General features: G+C 38.8%; 1 protein-coding gene and 1 non-coding gene across 10 annotated transcripts in view; both read right to left on the bottom strand.

Moving 5' to 3' along the window:
• Positions 1–315: 315 nt before the first annotated feature.
• LOC123781800 (U2 spliceosomal RNA) lies at positions 316–509 on the bottom strand. Its single transcript, XR_006776814.1, has one exon. It is a non-coding gene; the product is annotated as a U2 spliceosomal RNA (small nuclear RNA).
• A 2,456-nt stretch (positions 510–2,965) lies between these two features.
• PLEKHA5 (pleckstrin homology domain containing A5) overlaps positions 2,966–18,281 on the bottom strand; it is a 237,473-nt gene continuing 222,157 nt past the window's right edge. For 7 of the 9 annotated variants that reach the window (XM_087855672.1, XM_045781378.2, XM_087855668.1 and 4 more), the window contains 7 exons: positions 14,279–14,397; positions 10,465–10,674; positions 9,434–9,574; positions 8,878–9,002; positions 7,511–7,656; positions 5,876–5,975; positions 2,966–3,838 (listed from right to left, as the gene is read on the bottom strand). In XM_087855672.1, the coding sequence (XP_087711798.1) occupies positions 5,887–5,975; positions 7,511–7,656; positions 8,878–9,002; positions 9,434–9,574; positions 10,465–10,674; positions 14,279–14,397 (830 nt within the window). In that variant the 3' untranslated portion in view covers positions 2,966–3,838; positions 5,876–5,886. The remainder of the gene's footprint in view (positions 3,839–5,875; positions 5,976–7,510; positions 7,657–8,877; positions 9,003–9,433; positions 9,575–10,464; positions 10,675–14,278; positions 14,398–18,281) is intronic. The other 2 variants (XM_087855669.1, XM_087855665.1) reach the window with 1 other exon arrangement.

Raw genomic sequence — 18,281 nt, 5'->3', positions numbered from 1 at the left:
TGCCTTTGGCTCAGGTTGTGATCCTGGAGTCCTGGGATCGAGTCCAGAGTCTGACTCCCCCGTCAGAGGGGAGTCTGCTTCTCCCTCTGTCCCTCCACTCTCTCTAATAAATAAATAAACCTGAAAAAAAGAAAAAGAAAAAAAGCTTGTAGGGCGTAGGGCTGGCTCAGTGCATAGAGAAAGAGACTCTTGATCTCGGGCTTGTGAGTTCAAGCTGCACATTGGGCGTAGAGATGACTTAAAAAGAAAAAAGTATTTTTTAAAAAAGCTTGTTTGCATCTTTTATTTTTTTTTGAATCTTTACTTTAGCCCCCAAAGGGGTGCACTGTTTCTGGAGGTTCTGCAGTAATAGGAGGTCGATGCACAGAGCAGACAGAGCAAGCTTCTATACCATCTCTCTGCTCCAACAAGCCACTTCATATACTGTCCTTGGATAGAGGATGTATCAGATATTAAACTGATAAGAACAGAAACTACACTTAATCTTAGCCAAAGGGCCAGGAAGCAATTTTTTTTTTTTTTTTTAAAGTAAGCTCTACACCCAAGGCGGGGTTTGAACTCATGACCCCGAGATGGAGTCACATTCTCTATCAACTGCCTTCGGCTCAGGTCATGATCCCTGGGTACTGGGATTGAGCCCCGAGTCAGGCTCCCTGCTCAGCGGGAGCTTCTTCTCCCTCTCCCTGTGCCCCTTTCCCTCCTCCTTCTCTCTCTCGCTCACTCGCTCTCAAATAAAAATCTTAAAAAAAAAAGTTTCAAAGTTAAATTGATAGTATGCTAAAAATTGCAACCTCTTTTTGACTATCTCAGCTTCTGAAAAACTAAAGATGTCAAATTTAAAATGTGCAAGGGAAACAATTTTTAAAAATACTTTTGTGGCTTTGCAAACAAAGAAGTTTGCAGATTTCTTGTTTATGATTATTTTTAATTTTTGACCACCATAGGAGTATGACTGTCAACTTTTTCTTTTTTTTAAGATTTTTTAATTTATTTAAGAGCGAGCAAGCGAGCGAGCGTGCACAAGCAGGGGGAGAGGCAGGTGGAGGGAGAAGCAGGCTCTCCACTGAGCAGGGACCACCTGGGTGGCTCAGTTGGTTAAGCGTCTGCCTTCAGCTCAGGTCATGATCCCGGCATCCTGGGATCAAGCCCCGCATCAGGCTTCCTGCTCGGTGGGGAGTCTGCTTCTCCCTCTCTATGTGCTTGCTGTCTCAAATAAATAAATCTAAAAAAACCCTCCCCAAACCCCCCAACTTTCTATAAATTGGGGGCAGGGGCATGTGGGGGACTTTGGCGTGATGTCTGAGTAACCAACCCAACAGCGACCCACATTAAACTTTGGAGCTTGCTTCCATGCTGGAAAGCTGGCGCCCATAACAACCCTGTATTTGGAGTAACGGCCTTTCCGGCTTGTCTGCCGCCCTCCTTCCTCTAAGTCTCCGTACTTCCTGGGCTCTCTGCACACCTCTCCAATAAGACAGCAGGAGTTGAGCAAGGTGAGCTCTAGGTGAGATAGAGTATTGATCTAGGTCATAGAGTTGGAGAATAGTCCCTTTTGCTGTATCTTGTAACAAGTACCTGTGCTGACCTATTGTTTTAAGTAGTGATTTTCATCTGGCTTTCTGAAATGTTGTCCCGAGTTACAACTACTCTATACTGTTTTTTCCAAACCCCCTAGGCTTCCAGGTACTCTAGTATGGGACATTTTTCCTTCTTGAAATAGTTCAAAAAATGTTGTGCTTAATAAAGCCAAAGTAACACCACACACACACACACACACACACACACACACACACACACGAGACATAAAAAGCCTCACCAAAAAAACCCAAGGAAAAACCAAAGACCAACAGTCACTCTCCCCCCAACACACTGACCGGAAGATCTGTAACAATAACGGAACGGTGACTAGAGGGAAATAATAATCCGTAGCCTATTTCCTTTGGAAGACTTTGGCATGATGTCTTCAGAGAAAGGCTGTATGTGTAAACATGTTTATATGGTTGGAGAGCTGAACGGTCTCCTTCCATCTTAACCTCTCTTCTCATTCACCTCCTACAATATAGACTGTATCGATTTGCATCTCATTTTGTGTGTTTCTGTTTAGAGCAGATGAATTTTTATACATCTGCATTTTGAATTAAATTTAAATCCTCTTTACTAGAGCATGGGAAAAAAAAAAGAAAGACTGACCAGTGCCAATTTAGTTTCAGCCATTTCATATAGGAATCCCAAAGCATCAGATTTCCTTGTACTCTGGGAACAATATATAGCGTGAACAAAAGGTTACAGAGGGAAGAAATGTAATTGATTGTGAAGAGCGTGAACATCTGCAAAGAATGTATTGTAAGAGAAAATGATCTCTGAGGGTCCTACTTCTGATGATGAAACGGTTTCTAGTTCCCCATGTCAGAGAAATAACCCTCTGCTCCACACACCCCTCTTCAAGCCCAATCCACTGCGCAGAGAAAGCAGATGTTTGAAGCTCGTTTCTACAACACAGAAACAAATAGAAATAAGTGTAGAGGACTTCACGAAATGAAACCTGCCCAGTGGTGTTCAGCAGCTGGCCTCCGAGGAAATGTGAAAAAACTATGTTCTGGTCCAAATTCTGTCATTAAATATAATGCGACTGTGGCCCAATCTATCTCCCTGGGCCTCCAGTTCCTTGAGCTCTCACATGGGAGAGCCGGCCTGCATGGCAGAAAAGGTCTTTCTATGATGTTGTCTATAATGGTAAGATTAACAGCCTAGTGTCCATCAAGAAGTCCCTTGAGTCTCAGATTTTCCTTTTAATTTAATTAATTTTTTTAAAGACTTATTTTTCTCAAGTAATCTCTACACCCAATGTGGGGCTTGAACTCACAGCCCTGAGATCACGAGTCACATGCTCTACTGACTGGGCCAGCCAGGCGCCCCACAGACGTTCCACTTTTGATGGGAAGAGCAAAAATTCTAACACAAGTGATTTAAGAACATCAACATTTATTTAACATGATAAAAAAGAAATGAGATATGAACATTTGCATTTAAACAATAGTAAGTAGCCTTTAATACTTACATGTGCTCATTGTATAATATATACACAATGAACATAATTACATTTGTACACAAACTAAGTACTGGATTTGAAAACCGGCTTATTGCTGTACACATCTATCCCAACTGAAGTATAAGCCCAGTACTTCAAAATACCTACATTTTAAATTGTATTTTTAAGAAAAAGTAAGCGGTAACATTTGTGTTTAAGCTGACAAGAGTGTGGCAGTAACTGCTGACATTGCAATCTGACTGGGAAATAATTATAGCAGAAAACAGGACGTACTTCACTTAGCGATAATAAAATGGCACATTTTAAATATATATATAAAATTTTTTACAAATCAAGTGTGAAACAAAGCATTGCAGTAGCCAAAATGGGAGGAGGAAAAAAAAAAAAGGAAAACAAGCTTCGTTGGAAATAATAACTAAGTTTATGTACTGAAAAGGCAAAACGAAATATAAATCCATCTAAACTGTAGAAACATCAAAATCCGGAAATCAGCAACTAAGTAAGCTCTGGCTGTAGACCGCACATTAAAAAAGCACCTTTACTTATGTGCTCTGAAATCATAGCAGCAAGCTGGTGTCAGAACAGCAACCTTGAGATTACGGAGGGTACATATGAGCCATTAAAGCTGTTTGGAATAAACATTTTCCAGAAGTGATAAAATGATGCTCTGTGGCCAAAAGCATCAGAACTATGAATTTCATAGATTTAAAATATACTGTACAATATCTTCTCACATTGCCGAAGGTCCATGTCCTTAGCTTTGAATGGTTTCAACAGAAGTCAGTGTAGCTGCAAAATAAACACAGGGAAAATTACCTTGACACCTGCAAAGTTCGTGAGTGCCCGTTTCCTAAAGTAACTGAGTGCGGTATTCCGTAACAATGGAACTGACAAGCACGGCCAGGAAAATCCGAAGACGTCATACAATGGAAGGACATTTTCTTGTCATTTCATAGCTTTAATTCACAAAGCAAAGAATGTAATTAAATAACAGTCCAGAATTTTAAAAAGTAGCCAAATTTGTGGCTGAATCTGAAAGATCAACAAAATGAGCGAAGATCTGCATAACTTTGCTAAAATGTGTCACAATGTATTAAGCTGCCTACACAGCAGTGTCATTTATAAACCTTTCCAAAGTCCTGCCAAGACGACTAAGCCAGCAAGATGCCATACACACAAGTGAGAAGACAAAGTAATACCGGTTTGAGAGCCACTAGCTGTTCACGGTGGCTGCGTGCCAGAAGACTAGAAAATATCTGGCAGTCACTGGACCTCATTCCAGTATGTCATGCCACTGGCTCTTACAGTGAAAGTAAAATGAAACAAAATCCAATAATAACAACTTAAGGAACCTGGAAATGTACTTGAGTTTTAACTGTAAATACTCTTTATTGTCAGACAACATTTTTTATTATCATTGGTCTGTGTACAAAGAATGGTAACCTGTGTATTGAACCAAAAGATAACGAGACTGGATTTTAATGTACACTTGTCCACTAAGATGGACAGAGGCCATCTATCAACTCTTTGCACAAGGGGAGTCAAATAAGCATGCTGACTATTCCTATGCTGGTATTATTCTGTCACTAGTGGCAACTGTCACTTCAAAACATAGTAAGTTAAAAGTTTAAACGCATGAGTGACAGAGGCAAGACATAGGTAAGGCTATAACAAACAGGTGTTTTGTAACTCCAGAAAGGATGTCAATCCTGCATAAATATCAACTGACAACAAACAAAGGCCTCTTCTAGGCTCCATGTAGACATAATCTCAGATAAAAAGTTACAAATATGACAAGACAGACATAAATCCTTCTGCATGAACAAAAGGACACAGGTTATAGTTGCTACAAAAAGGTATGAATGGAAGAAGATTCTAGAAAATAAGCACTACTGGGTAAACTCAGTCAGCTTAGTATTTGTACTAATTTATTTTGAGAATCTAAAAGTCAAAGAATATGTTAGCAATAATGTTTATAATATCTCTATGTGTTTTTGCTGCTTATAATTGTTTAACAGAAACTGGTGGCGACCCTAAAGCATACGATATTACTAGGTCTGGTAAATGGTATGACGAGAAAATGCACAAAAAGGCATAATAGCTCCACATCTCAGTTTCCTGAAAAGTAAAAAGAGTATATATCTGCAAGTACAAAAGTACAAGTAAAATTTAGCATCTGTCTATAAAATTGTTAAAAGAACTTAAGAAATTATTCTCAGCTCTTAGACTGTGGTCTAAGGTAAGGTTTCCTCCTTCCCCCTGACCCCACCCACAGCTTTTTTGGTAGTGACCTCCCTTACTTAAAAAAATTATTTAGAAATAATTTCTGATAGATCTTAATGATTTTAATATTCCATGTAGTTAGCTGTACCACAAACACTCCTTTGTCCTTTAAAATAATTAACAGACTCCCCATGCGGTAGACATATCCCATGAACTGTAAAAAACATCACTTGATCAACATGTAATCGCTTCCACAGAGTTCTCAGATCCGACTCTGGAAAGGAATGCTAAGTGGGAGCACAGCTGCAAAACACCGTGAGGCTTGTCTTGGCACAGGCCATTGCCTCTTAGTTTTGCTGTTTTTATGGACGATGAAATAAGAGACAGAGAAAATGCTGTCACGTAGCAAATCACTGGAAGGGCTGATGTCGGAGATCTGAGTTATTGCCCGTGGCTCAAATACGTAGCCTCCTTGCTCTGCCAACAATCCCTAATGCACAGCCCAGAATTAATCTCAGTTTTTGTTCACCAAACCAATAAGTGAATAAAACTCAAGTTAAAAACTCTGAAGTTAAAGCACAAATGCAAAGGGAACGGACGTACTTTTTCTGAGACTACACACACATGAAATGGGATCCTTCTGTGAGCTGCGGCTGAGTGGCTGGAACTGGCGAGGACTCAGGAGATGGAGACAGACTTTTCACTAAAACACACCAAGAGAATGCGAGAAGATAAACGTCTTTAGGACACCTTTGGAGAAGGACATCCTGATGCTGTGACCCCATAAAATAAGAACATGTTTCAGGAACTGACAGTTGTACCTGGGTTCTGTGATTTTCTAAATTGACCACTGATGATTATTTAGCACGAAATGTCTCTTGGAGACTGTTTAAAAATTCTTCTTCCTCCTGTACCTTAAACTTAACCATCGTATACAATGTGTTTCGATTATATATATATATACACATATATATACATATATCTTTATATATATATCAGTGGCAATTAAAAAAGTGAGAATTTCTGTGCACAATGCCTTATAATGATAGAGGCAAAAGAAAAGGCAGAGTTTAATATCCATTACAAGGAAACAGGACTTATCACATCAATTTGCATGTTTTATGTATATAAGATATAGAGAATACTGCCAGAATCCTATGTTCTTCCAAAGAAGAACAGTCCCAACTAACTGAATTTTACTGTATTTGCCCTTCTCCAAAATGATGGGGAGGGGGGTGAAAGTAGGGAGGGTTATTATTTTTTTTAAAGATTTTATTTATTTGAGAGAGAGAGAAAGAGGGAGAGCGTGCACAAGCAGGGGGAGGAGCAGAGAGGGAGAAGCAGCCTGCCGGCTGAGTGGGGACCCCCCCCCAAGTGGGGCTCGATCCCAGGACCCTGGGATCATGACCTGAGCTGAAGGCAGACACCTACCGACTGAGCCACCCAGGCGCCCCAGGACAGAGGATTATTAAGAACGGTTTTTTGCTTATGGACTGTGAGAAGTGATGTTGATAATATGTACTAGTTGTATGATCCCCATCCCTTGCCGAATATCATAAAGAAAAAAAAAGAAAATCAAATCTGTGAAGGAAAAAAAGCCCTGAAAGTGGCACACTTTTATTTTATTTTTTAATTAATTAATTAATCATTTTTTTAGAGAGGGAGGGGGTGAGGGAGAGGGAGAGGGAGAATCGTAAGCCGGCTCTGCGCCCAGTACAGAGCCCAACACAAGGCTCGATCTCACAACCCTGAGATCACGATTTGAGCTGAAATCAAGAGTCAGCTGCTTAACCGACAGCCTCCCAGGAGCCCCTATCTTATGACATGCTATGGATCACGATCTTCTCTCAGAGAAAAATCCAGATGTGGGTATAGCAGCAGCTAAACAAACCCATTCTACTAGTTTAGGCACTAAATCTTCTGCGGCTCCTAAGGTGGTAGTAGGTTTGTGACTATTCTGAGAATCCAGCCTCAGAGAAACAGGTATGTTTTCCAAGTTCTGGAAGATCTTATTAGAAAAAATTTATGGTATATGTGTTAAAGTTAAGATGAAGAGACAGAGAGAGAGAGAGAAGGAAGTGATCCAAGCCAGAAGAGACTCTGTGGATGTAGGCTGAGGTCACCTTTCCATCCTTTCCAGGGGCATCCTTCCCAAAAGTGCATGTGGGTAGGCAGAATATAAATTCAGAGGTTCAGAGGAAACTCCAGTGAGAAGACTATGAAATGTGTAATATCTACCTGCCGTCGTCTGATTTCCTCTGGAAGCCTCGGGAGTTTGTTCATAAGAAACAATAGTTTCTTCCTGCTCAAGAATATTGTCCTTTATATTTTCTTCAGGGTGACTTTCTGCTTTATGATTTGTGATCTGCGTCTCATCCTGAGGGCTAATGAAAACAGATCGATATTTTAAAACTTGTTATTACAGAACACAGTAAAATTTTTTCTTCCAATTTATCATCATGAAAATGTTTAACCATATACAAAAGATGCCACCATCTACAGTTAGTAACTGCTAACATTTCACTTGCATTAACCGGTTGTTTCTTTTCGTGATGTCAAAATGATCAGTGAGTTCAAGGGTTTCTTGAGCCACTCATTATAAAGTTCCCTGTCAGATTTTCAGCTTTTCCAGCTTTTCTAGCCATTGAGGAATATGGTTCAAAACCTTTATTTCATTAGGGTTAGCAAAACAGTCTCTCATTCCTTATTGAATGTCTCTCATTCCTTATTGAATGAAATTCTTCTAAAAATTCTTCTAAAAAGAAAACTATTTCCTCAAAAACTTTTTGGTTGCAGTTTATTTGGGAAAGGTAAGATAAACACTTGATTCTTTGCCTTTATGTACCAGGTTTTGGAATAAGAAGTCAATTCCCTGGCATCGTCCAAAGTGGCCAACAAACTTTGTTGTTGTTGTTGGGTCATGAAACTCATAGATTTTTAATATACTAGATGTGTTTTAATCTACGCCTATTAACAAAACAGCAGGTTTTTTCCTAATCGGCGATTGCCAAAAGTTTTTCAAACTCAATCTTGCCATTCATTGAAGAAATAAAGGGATTCTGAGTAACATTAAATCACATTATTTCTCTTTTCCAGCTCTGGTTATTTTTCTAATGAAGGGTGAGATTGAGGACATACACATAAGAAGGCCAGTTAAGAAATACAGCCAAAAAATAAGTAGCAAATCACTGTAACTTTTGGAACACACCAGATACCTTGGATTTCTGATCAGTGTCTGTCATTACCACCCACTATGCAGGCCATGCTGAGGTGCTGACCTGGAGACAGCTTATGTATCTTTTGGCGTTTTTTTTAAAGGTCCTGACTGAATTCCTAGGTGCTAAGCATACCGTTAAGTGCTGTACCTGTGTTTTCTGATTTAATCATCACAACACACCCGTGAGATAGAGAATATTATGACCCCCATTTTTACAAGTTAGGAACCTGCAGTTTTAGGGAGGTCATGTACATTGTTCAAGGTCCTGCCGCTCTTCAGTGGCTGAGCTGGGACAGGAGCCCAAGACTTTCTGACTCCGAAGTTCTCTATTCTTGAGCAGTTACGTAAGTCTGGGAGTGATTCCTTTGTCGCTTTCCCTAATTATTACCTGTATGAAACATCCTCGGGCACTTTCTCTTTGTTTGCCTCTTTATCCATCACTTCCTCCGAACTTACTCCATTTGGTTCAGGTTTGGAAGGTGTTTTGGAAAAAATGTCCTCAGTTTTTTCCAACTGTAGAATAAGAAGAAAAATGATTCAAAAATAAAAGTGTGTTAAAAAAGGATATCCTGTCAAACAGTTACTGAAATACATATTTAGATTCAAGTATACGGAAAATATTAACCTTCTCTACTACTGGATGCAAAATGTTTTTCGCCTGGAGGGATGATGCCCGTTGCTAACAGCCAGCAGCTCGGGGATATCCGAGTCTTTACCTGGGGTTAACAGTACTTTATTCTAGCCTCGATTATGTTTTAAGTGTTCAATTATCCCATTTTTCTGATGTGCTGAATACATCACTCACGTTAAACAAAACCTATCATTTCACTTAGACTTAGGGTCTCTGCGATGAAATGAAACATCATTATTTTCAACCTTCCCACTTGATCTAACCTTCAAAAATCGCCCCCCGTGGAGTATCTGCTCTAAAATAATCTCACTACCTCTTTGCTGAAATCCGTATTTTGAGGTTCAACTTCTTTTAGTCGAACAATTTCTGCGGCAGGAGTTTCATGGTTTGGCTTTACATCATGTTCTCTAATGACAGCATCCGATTCCTTAATGTTCTCATCCCTTCTTCGAGTCTGTCCAAAAGATACATAGCAGAGATTCATACTATGAAGCCATGCATGGTTTTCAGATAGCACCTGCTAATTGTGAAAAAAGGCTGATCTTCACTCACAAGGAGGTTTCCTTATGAAAACCAACAGAGGAAAAAAAAAAATATATCAGTATTCCACACATTTTTTCTCATCTCTTTTAATCACCCATTTTGTAAATTGTAGAATGTGTAATTATTCACCTGTGCTGGAGTGTAAGTAGCAATGCCTGCCAGCTCTTGATCAGATGGAAAGGGGATTTTGAGGAAGACAGGGCAACACTTTCAGCTGATACATGTTTACTAACAGGGACGGACCAGACAGAAGCTACTGAAAAAGGTTCCCAAGTTTGCTATCTATTTATGAATTGGGGTAACAAACAAATAAGAAGAAATGGAATGGTGTCACTTTACAAGGGGGGGTTGGGATGCGATGAACATCAGACTTAGAACTTTTGTTTAGAAGCTCTCTCCTGCTACAATTTAGGTCGTGTTAAATTAGGACACAGAGTAATACACATTTTATTGGAAGGGGAATTGGGGACTATCCTGGCATTTCACATTTGCTGAAAGCACTTTCATCTTCTTAGTATCTCTGTGAAGTAGGTGGGATGGGCTGTATTTGCCATCTGATTTACAGTAGAGAACAGTGAGTCCATAGCTGGTACAAGGACATCCAACAAGTAATACAGCTCCGATTTTTTGAACTCAGGGCTATTTCTATTTTACTAAGCTGTCTTATTATTACAGGAATTAAATACAAAATAACTACCCATACTGTAGACATTTGAAAACCCATCAATCATGTGACTCCATGATCCCGATTCAAGTGATATCAGATTTACCCAGAAGAATGATTAAATGCAATTGATCTACCTGGGTAATCCTGAATGGATTATCTCTTAAACCTGAAGGGCTCTGTAAGGGTGACTGGTCTAAAGCACCAATAACATTTAATCCTTTTTTCTTTTCCCTCAGGCAAGCTTGCTGATGTCTCCTTATTCTTTCCATTTGCTCTTCCACAGTCATCCTAGGTCGGGTACTTTCAGCCAAACAGAGCTGTTCCACTGCACTTCGTGGCCTTTCCTTTAAATTAAAAATAGACATATCAATACAAGAACGTAGAATAACTTCTGAAAAGTATGTTGGAATAAAAAATGTTCTAAAATGCATTTATTTTGTTCTCAAAGTCAAAAGTGGAGGTTTGTTAACACCAGAAAGGCAAACTGTTTTATCCTTCACTAGTAATTGGTGATGCATGGTCACTGTAACAGGAAATTATATAAAACTCAAACTAGGAAGGGGCACAGCTTCTAAATATAGAAGATTTATTTTATTTAAAAAAATTTTCCCCCCAAGATTTTATCTTTAAGTAATCTCTACACCCAACATGGGGCTCGAACTTATAACCCCGAGATCAAGAGCTGCATGCTCTTCCAACTGAGACAGCCAGGCGCCCCCGAGATTTGTTTTAATGAAAATGTGATGTTTTAAGTCACACATTTACTGTGAAAAGACCTGTAGAGAAAAAGCCTTAGTTTATGATCAATAACAGAAATACAGAAATACTATTTTCCATAAATCAGATGGTTTTATTTGGAAACTTTATATATATATATATGAGACTCATTTTTATGGTTTACTGAAGGGTCTAAAAATATTTGTCACCTTAAATAACCAATTCTTACTTCTTACTTTCTTATTAATGATGTAAAACGATATGGGTATAAAATACAAAACAAGAACTTCAGTATTAGTCATAAGCAAATTTTAGCTTATTTTATATAACAGACATTTAAAGATTCAACATATGCTAGAATCTACGGCATAGAATCCATACATTTCTTTACGTCTCTGGTCTGAGTTGGTGGGGACTGACTGTGAGACACTGGTGAAGCCGCTTGCTTTTGAAAAAGCCCAGGTGGAGGTAAGCATTTCTGTGATGAGGCAGTTTGTCAGGCAAACCCCTAAGATCTTTTCTCTCGCCTGCAATCCGAAAAATGCCTGCAGGGCAAGAGTTTATAGCACTAGAGCCATTTTCTTTCTTTCTTAATGGTGATTTTCTTTCTTTCTTTCTTTTTTTTTTAAAAGATTTTATTTATTTATTTGATAGAGAGAGAGTGCAAGCCTGCGTGTACAAACGGGGAGGGGCAGAGGGGGAAGCCGACTCCCCGCTGAGTGAGAAGCCTGATGTGGGGCTCAATCCCAGGACCCTGGGATCATGACCTGAGCTGAAGGCAGACACTTAACCGACTGAGCCACCCAGGTGCCTCAAGTAGAGCCATTTTCAATTGTATAGAATAAATACCTTAAAGAGCTCAAGTAAAAACTAAAAGGAAGAGGAAAAATGAAAAGCCTTAATGTGCAGAAAGTGATGGTGATTCTCTTTTATATGTAAAATAAAACACGTTTGCTTTGGAAAACAAAATACCAAAAAAACCAAAGAAAGCATTAAAAAAAGAGCAAATTCTAGATACAGATTGGGAATTAGCTACCATCGCATCCCTTTCCTTTTATTTTTATTTTGGATCTTATTAAGTTTCTTATTTTATCCTTTTATTTTTAGTAACTACAAAGATGTAGTCTTCCTCTTCTACGCTTACGCAAAAATGTTGTTACACTGCAACTTCCTTTTTCCAAGTTGTCATATTGTAAAAATCTACTGTTTCTAAATGCCAAATGTTATTAATTTTTAGATCTTTTTCTCCAATGATAACTGGAAAAGAGTATCTCATTGCAGTTTCAGTATTTTAAAAATTATTATGGGGTTGAACAATTATCATATATTTGTGAATTACTGTTGCATATTTTCCATAAAGAAACTCTTAAAAATAACTGATGTATATTCATTCCTCATATATTATGGAACTTGTCTGTTATATTCCAAGTATTTTATACTGGCACTGATTTTGCCTAGAAAGGTCTTTCCTGTACCAATATCATATAACTATACTCTTCTATACTTCCCCCCTGTATTTGATTATGTAGTTTTTCTTCTACTATTTAAGATAGTTATGTACTAAAAAAAGATAGTTATAGAATATAAATCCAGTAATATCTTTCTTCTTCATCTCAACACACATTTTAACTTTTTTCTAACGTAAGCTCTACACCCAACGTGGGGCTTGAACTCAGGAATACGAGATCAAGAGTTACATGTTCTACTGACGGAACCAGCCAGGCCTCCCTCAACATGCATTTTTATTTTTTTAAAGATCTTATTTTTAAGTACTCTCTGCACCCAACATGGGGCTTGAACTCACAACCCTGAGATAGGGAGTTGCATGCTCTTCCAGCTGAGCCAGCTGGGTGCCCCTCCACATGCATTTTTAAAATTTTTTCTGTTGCTTTATTTTAACTTTACGATTTTCAAAGAAAATACCCTTTCAATCTGTAAAAAATGCCTAACTATGAAAAAATAATACTATTATAAAACCATGACTGCCAATGGTAATACTGATATATAGAAATTCATTAATTTTTATTCTACAATAATGATCTTTCTAGGTCTCAATAATTTTGTACTAATTAAAATATTATATTTTTGTATATAAATTTGTCAGATATTTGGGGCATATACTTTGCAGTTGTACTTCAATATCTTTCAAGAATAACCATAAATCTTATCATTTGTAGTACTTTTCATTCTTATAGCTTAAAATTATCAAATTACCTCATACCAAATAAGTAGAGAATTTATAAAGATGAAAAGTAAAAGTTCTGGGGCACATGGGTGGCTCGATTGGTTGAGCATCTGGCTCCGGATTTCAGCTCAAGTCATGATCTCGGAGTTGTGAGATCAAGCCCCATGCTGGACTCTGCACTCAGCTCAGAGTCTGCTTGAGATTCTCTCTCCCTCTGTCCCACCCCCGCTCATGCTCTCTCTCTAAGATAAATAAATAAATTAAAATCTTAAAAAAATTTTTTTGGGCGACTGGGTGGCTCAGTCAGTTAAGCGTCTGTCTTTGGCTCAGGTCATGATCCCAGGGTCCCGGGATCGAGCCCCAAATTGGGCTCCCTGCTCAGCGGGGAGTCTGTTTCTCCCTCTGCCCCGCCCCCCCAGCCAGCCCTGCTTGTGCTCTCACTTAAAAAAAAAGAAAAAAAATCTTTTGCAGCCCAAATTTCTAAGCCTACCTGGTGAAAAGGAGTTAAGCACCCTGATAATCTTCCCCAAATGACCAAGATTAGATTGGTTTACAGCAAGTTGAATTAAATGGGTCTCAGATGAATATGTGAAATAAAGAATTTATTTCCCAATCTCAATTCGCATTTCTCAGGGTCACCAGAGGACTGGCAAACTCTAAATCCACCACAGCTAAAAGGCCCTCTAAACTCAGGGTAGCTTGGAAATCCATTACCTTGGTTGACCACAGGACATGTCTATCAGTCTCATCAAAGAAATTCTTAGAGGTGTCAAGAGATGTAATATAAGGCAGTCATATGAGAATAGATTCCACAAACTGTGGACCTTATCTCAAGGCCGATCAAAACAAACCTAGATTAGGTATTGAGTAGATCTGTCCCCTAGGTGCTAACTTCCTGCATGTAATTTAAAAAAAAATTAAGATTACTAAGTTTTTCTTAGACTATGCAAAAAAAATTTTTGTGAAATGCTAAAAAGGAAATTATGTATGAGAAAGCCATATATGGGCTTAAGAATTCTACTAGAAATTAACTTCTAGTTAAATACCGTTCTTGAATCCATCATCTTCTTAGTTTTCCTTAAGGTTACATAGGAGGCTATTGTCGAAGACTCAGGCGTTGGTGATTTTGTTCTGGGAGGGACTACTCCAACAGGAAAGTGGGGACCTAAAAATTAAAACAGCAGTAAGTTCTACAAAACATCGTTCACACAACATAATGCTTTCTTTTGACATACTCAATTTCTGAGGCTTTTATTTTATTAATTTGTTTATTTTTAAGTAGGTTCCATGCCCAGCGTGGAGCCCAGCGCAGGGCTTGAGCTCCCAAACCCTGAGATCAAGACCTGAGCCGAGATCAAGAATCTGATGCTTAACCAACTCAGCCACCCAGCCACCCCTCTGAGGCTTTTAAAATCAAAAGGCAAATTTATTGGGGGTGCCTGGGTGGCTCAGTTAGTTAAGGGTCTGACTTTTCATTTCTACCCAGGTCATGATCTCAGCATTGTGAGCTCTGTGCTGCCTAAGATTTGCTTTCTCCCTCTTACCCTGCACCCCCTTCCCTTAGCATGTGCTTGCTCTCTCTCTCTCTCTCTCTCAAAAAAGGGGGCAAATTTATTTATTTATTTATTTTTAAAGATTTTGGTTTTAAGTAATCTCTATACCCAGTGGGGCTTGAACTTACAACCTTGAGATCAAGAGTGCACATGCGCTGACTGAGCCAGCCAGGGGCTCTATAGGGAAAATTTATTGTTTGAAAAGAGCCAGGGAAAATGCAGCAGCCATCCATTACTGTACTCTACCTAAAGTTCTACAGATTAATAGATGACATCACAAATTTTAATTATAAAATAAGTAATACACAATGGATCACATATCCTCACAACAACCTTCTAAAGGAAAGAAGGTAAATAAAGTGCAGTATCTGCGTTACTTTACTTCCTCAAGTCCATATAGTTCAGCAGCAGCACGGCTGGAGCTCCTCCTTTAGCCTTCTTTCCATTCACAACATTTTCAGAGACTGAAAGGACCTCAATCCTCTCACATATTAAAGATCAGGAAGGGCATGGCCCAGAAAGTTTAAGTGATTTACCTAAATGTCCTTCATTTCCATTTGGTCTCTTTTCAATCACACTGCACTGTCTCAATAGAGTCCACTAACAACGTTATCAATAGTTCCCTATAAGTAATCACTGTCACTTTCTCTTTTGCAATTTTAAAAATTTCTAAAATGAACACACACCACCGAAAACAAAACATACAACACAAAATCACTAACACAACAAAAACAAAAGCTAAAAATTAGTTAACATATATAATATATGCATTTATATCATAGTCGTCTTGTTTAAGCAGAATATATGCACTACTATCCACTAAGGACATTAGTAAAAGAACAAACTGTTAAAATCTCAATGGTTTTCTTAGGGGAAAAAAAAGAAAAAAAAAAGAAGAAAAAAGAAAAACACTACTCTCTTTGGGCTCACCTACAATTACATCAACTAAGCAGAAAAAGGAAAAAAGGAAGTTGATTTTCTCCCCCAAAGACAAATGGCAGGTCAATCATTCAGGACTCCTTTAATATATACACCAAACAATCTGTAGTTAAGGTTTTTAATATTGTTTATGAACTCTATGACTATTACAAGGTTGCATATTTAAGAACAGGAAGAGCTGAGTTGATATACAATACAGGTGATTTTGCGATTCAAACAAAGAAGAAAGCCTCTATTATTCCAGTCATTTTTAAAAGCCCCACTTTAAGTCCCGTGGCACAAATTATACCATAATTGATCTGGGTACTTCGGACAATTTATTCAGATGAGAGTTTATGATTATGAGTTGAAAAACAAACAAACAACCCAAACACCTAGGGGTGCAAAGCTGGCTCAGTTGGGAAAGCATGCAACTCTTCATCTCAGGGTGGTGAGTTCGAGCCCCACATTGGGTGTAGATCACTAAAAATAAAAAATTAAAAAAACCCCAAATTCCTAAATTTTAAGATGTAAATTTCAAGGAAGAATCCAAACCCTAAGAGAGAACATATGTCAGACAAGGTATTTTTTATTAATAAAGACATGCATTGATGGAACAAATGATTATTAACCTCGCTTTTTTCAATTCAATTGAATTCCTACTGATGAGTTAAAGTCACTGATTAAATAATTGCTAAATTTTGTATACTTGACTGGTCACATTTATCCAATACAGATCATGGGACATTATGACTATATAGGAGAAGAAAGAAGAATGGAATAAGATGTGCAAAAGCAAATAATAAAGTGCAGTCCTTATTTTATATATGCTCTAAACATTTTGCCTACAAGGATTAAAAATGTTACACATGTGATACATAGCAACATCCCCCCATATCCTACCTGAAGTGGGTAGATGCTACTCCGGTCCAGGAAACCAGTATTGTTGAAACGGGGGCATTCTGGCCAGGTTTACTGAGGTTTTGTTTTTTTAAAGATTTTATTTTTAAGTAATCTCCACACCTAAGGTGGGGCTCCAACTTAGAACCCTGAGATCGAGAGTTATAAATTCTACCCACTGAGCCAGCCAGGTGCCCCTAGATTTATTTTTTAAGATAAGTTACAAAGTCCCCCATTTTTTTTTTTTTAAAGTAGGCTCCACGCCCAGAGTGGAGCCCAACACAGAGCTTGAACTCATGACCCTGAGATCAAAACCGAGCTGAGATCAAGAGTTGGACCCTTAACTGACTGAGCCTTCCTAGGAGCCCCTACAAAGTCCCAGTTTTTATTTTTATTTATTTTTATTTTATTTTTTTAATAAAAGGAACCACAGGGAATGTTCCTTTTTTTTAATTTTTATTTTTTTAAAAGATTTTATTTGAGCGAGAGTGAGAGAGAGAGGAGTAGGGGGAAGGGGCAGAAGCAGACTCCCCCCTGAGCAGGGAGCGTGACATGCGGCCAGATCCCAGGATCCTGAGACTATGATCCAAGCTGAAGGCAGATGCTTAACCCACTGAGCACCCAGGTGCCCCAAAGTCCCAGTCTTTATTTTATTTTTTTAAAAGATTTATTTATTTATTTGACAGAGAGACAGCCAGCGAGAGAGGGAACACAAGCAGGGGGAGTGGGAGAGGAACAAGCAGGTTCACAGCGGAGGAGCCTGATGTGGGGCTCGATCCCAGAGCACCGGGATCACGCCCTGAGCCGAAGGCAGACGCTCAACGACTACGCTACCCAGGCACTCCCCAAAGTCCCAGTCTTTAAATGTTGGCAACCAAAAGGGCACCTGGGTGGCTCAGTGGGTTAAGCATCTGCCTTTGGCTTGAGTCATGATCTCTGGGTCCTGGGAATCGAGCCTGCCATCAGGCTCAGCATGCAGTGCGGGAGGCTGTTTCTCCCACTCCCTCTGCCCCGTCCCCCTGCTAGTGCTCTCTAATAAATAAAAAAATAAAATCTTAAAAAAAAAATGGTGGCAACCAACACACTGGTTTTTTTGGGGGGGGGCTAAGAAAACTCCATATTTATTCATAAATATTAATACATATATTTATAACTATTAATGCAAAAGTATGAAATAAATCATTATCAAATAGAATCTATTAGCACATTAAAGGAAAAATATACCATAAATGACGTTTATGTCAAGGAATGCAAATGGATGGTTTTTAGAATTTTTTTTATCTCTATTTATTTATTTAGGTAGGCTCCATGCCTAGCGTGGAGCCCAACATGGGGCTTGAAGAGTCAGACCCTTAACTGACTGAGACATCCAGGCGCCCTGCAAATGGATGGTTTAATTTAGAAAAGCTAGTAAATGTAATTCAACATATTAATATATAAAGAGAAAAATACGATCGCCAGCAAGGCATTTAATGAAATTCAATATCCTTTCATGAAAAAGAAAAACGTGGGGTGCCTGGGTGGTTCAGTCAGTTGAGTGTCTGCCTTCAGCTCAGTTCATGATCTCGGGGTCCTGGGATCAAGGCCTGCGTTCAGCTCCCTGTTCAGCGGGGAGTTTGCTTCACCCTCACCCTCTGCCTCTCCCCACTGCTCATGCTCTAAGTGAATAAAATCTTTG

This window comes from Ursus americanus, chromosome 25, assembly GCF_024610735.1.
Source record: "Ursus americanus isolate L20-20 chromosome 25, mUrsAme1.1.p, whole genome shotgun sequence".
NCBI classification, from domain to species: Eukaryota; Metazoa; Chordata; class Mammalia; order Carnivora; family Ursidae; genus Ursus; species Ursus americanus.
This window is presented reverse-complemented; position numbering and strand designations above follow the sequence as displayed.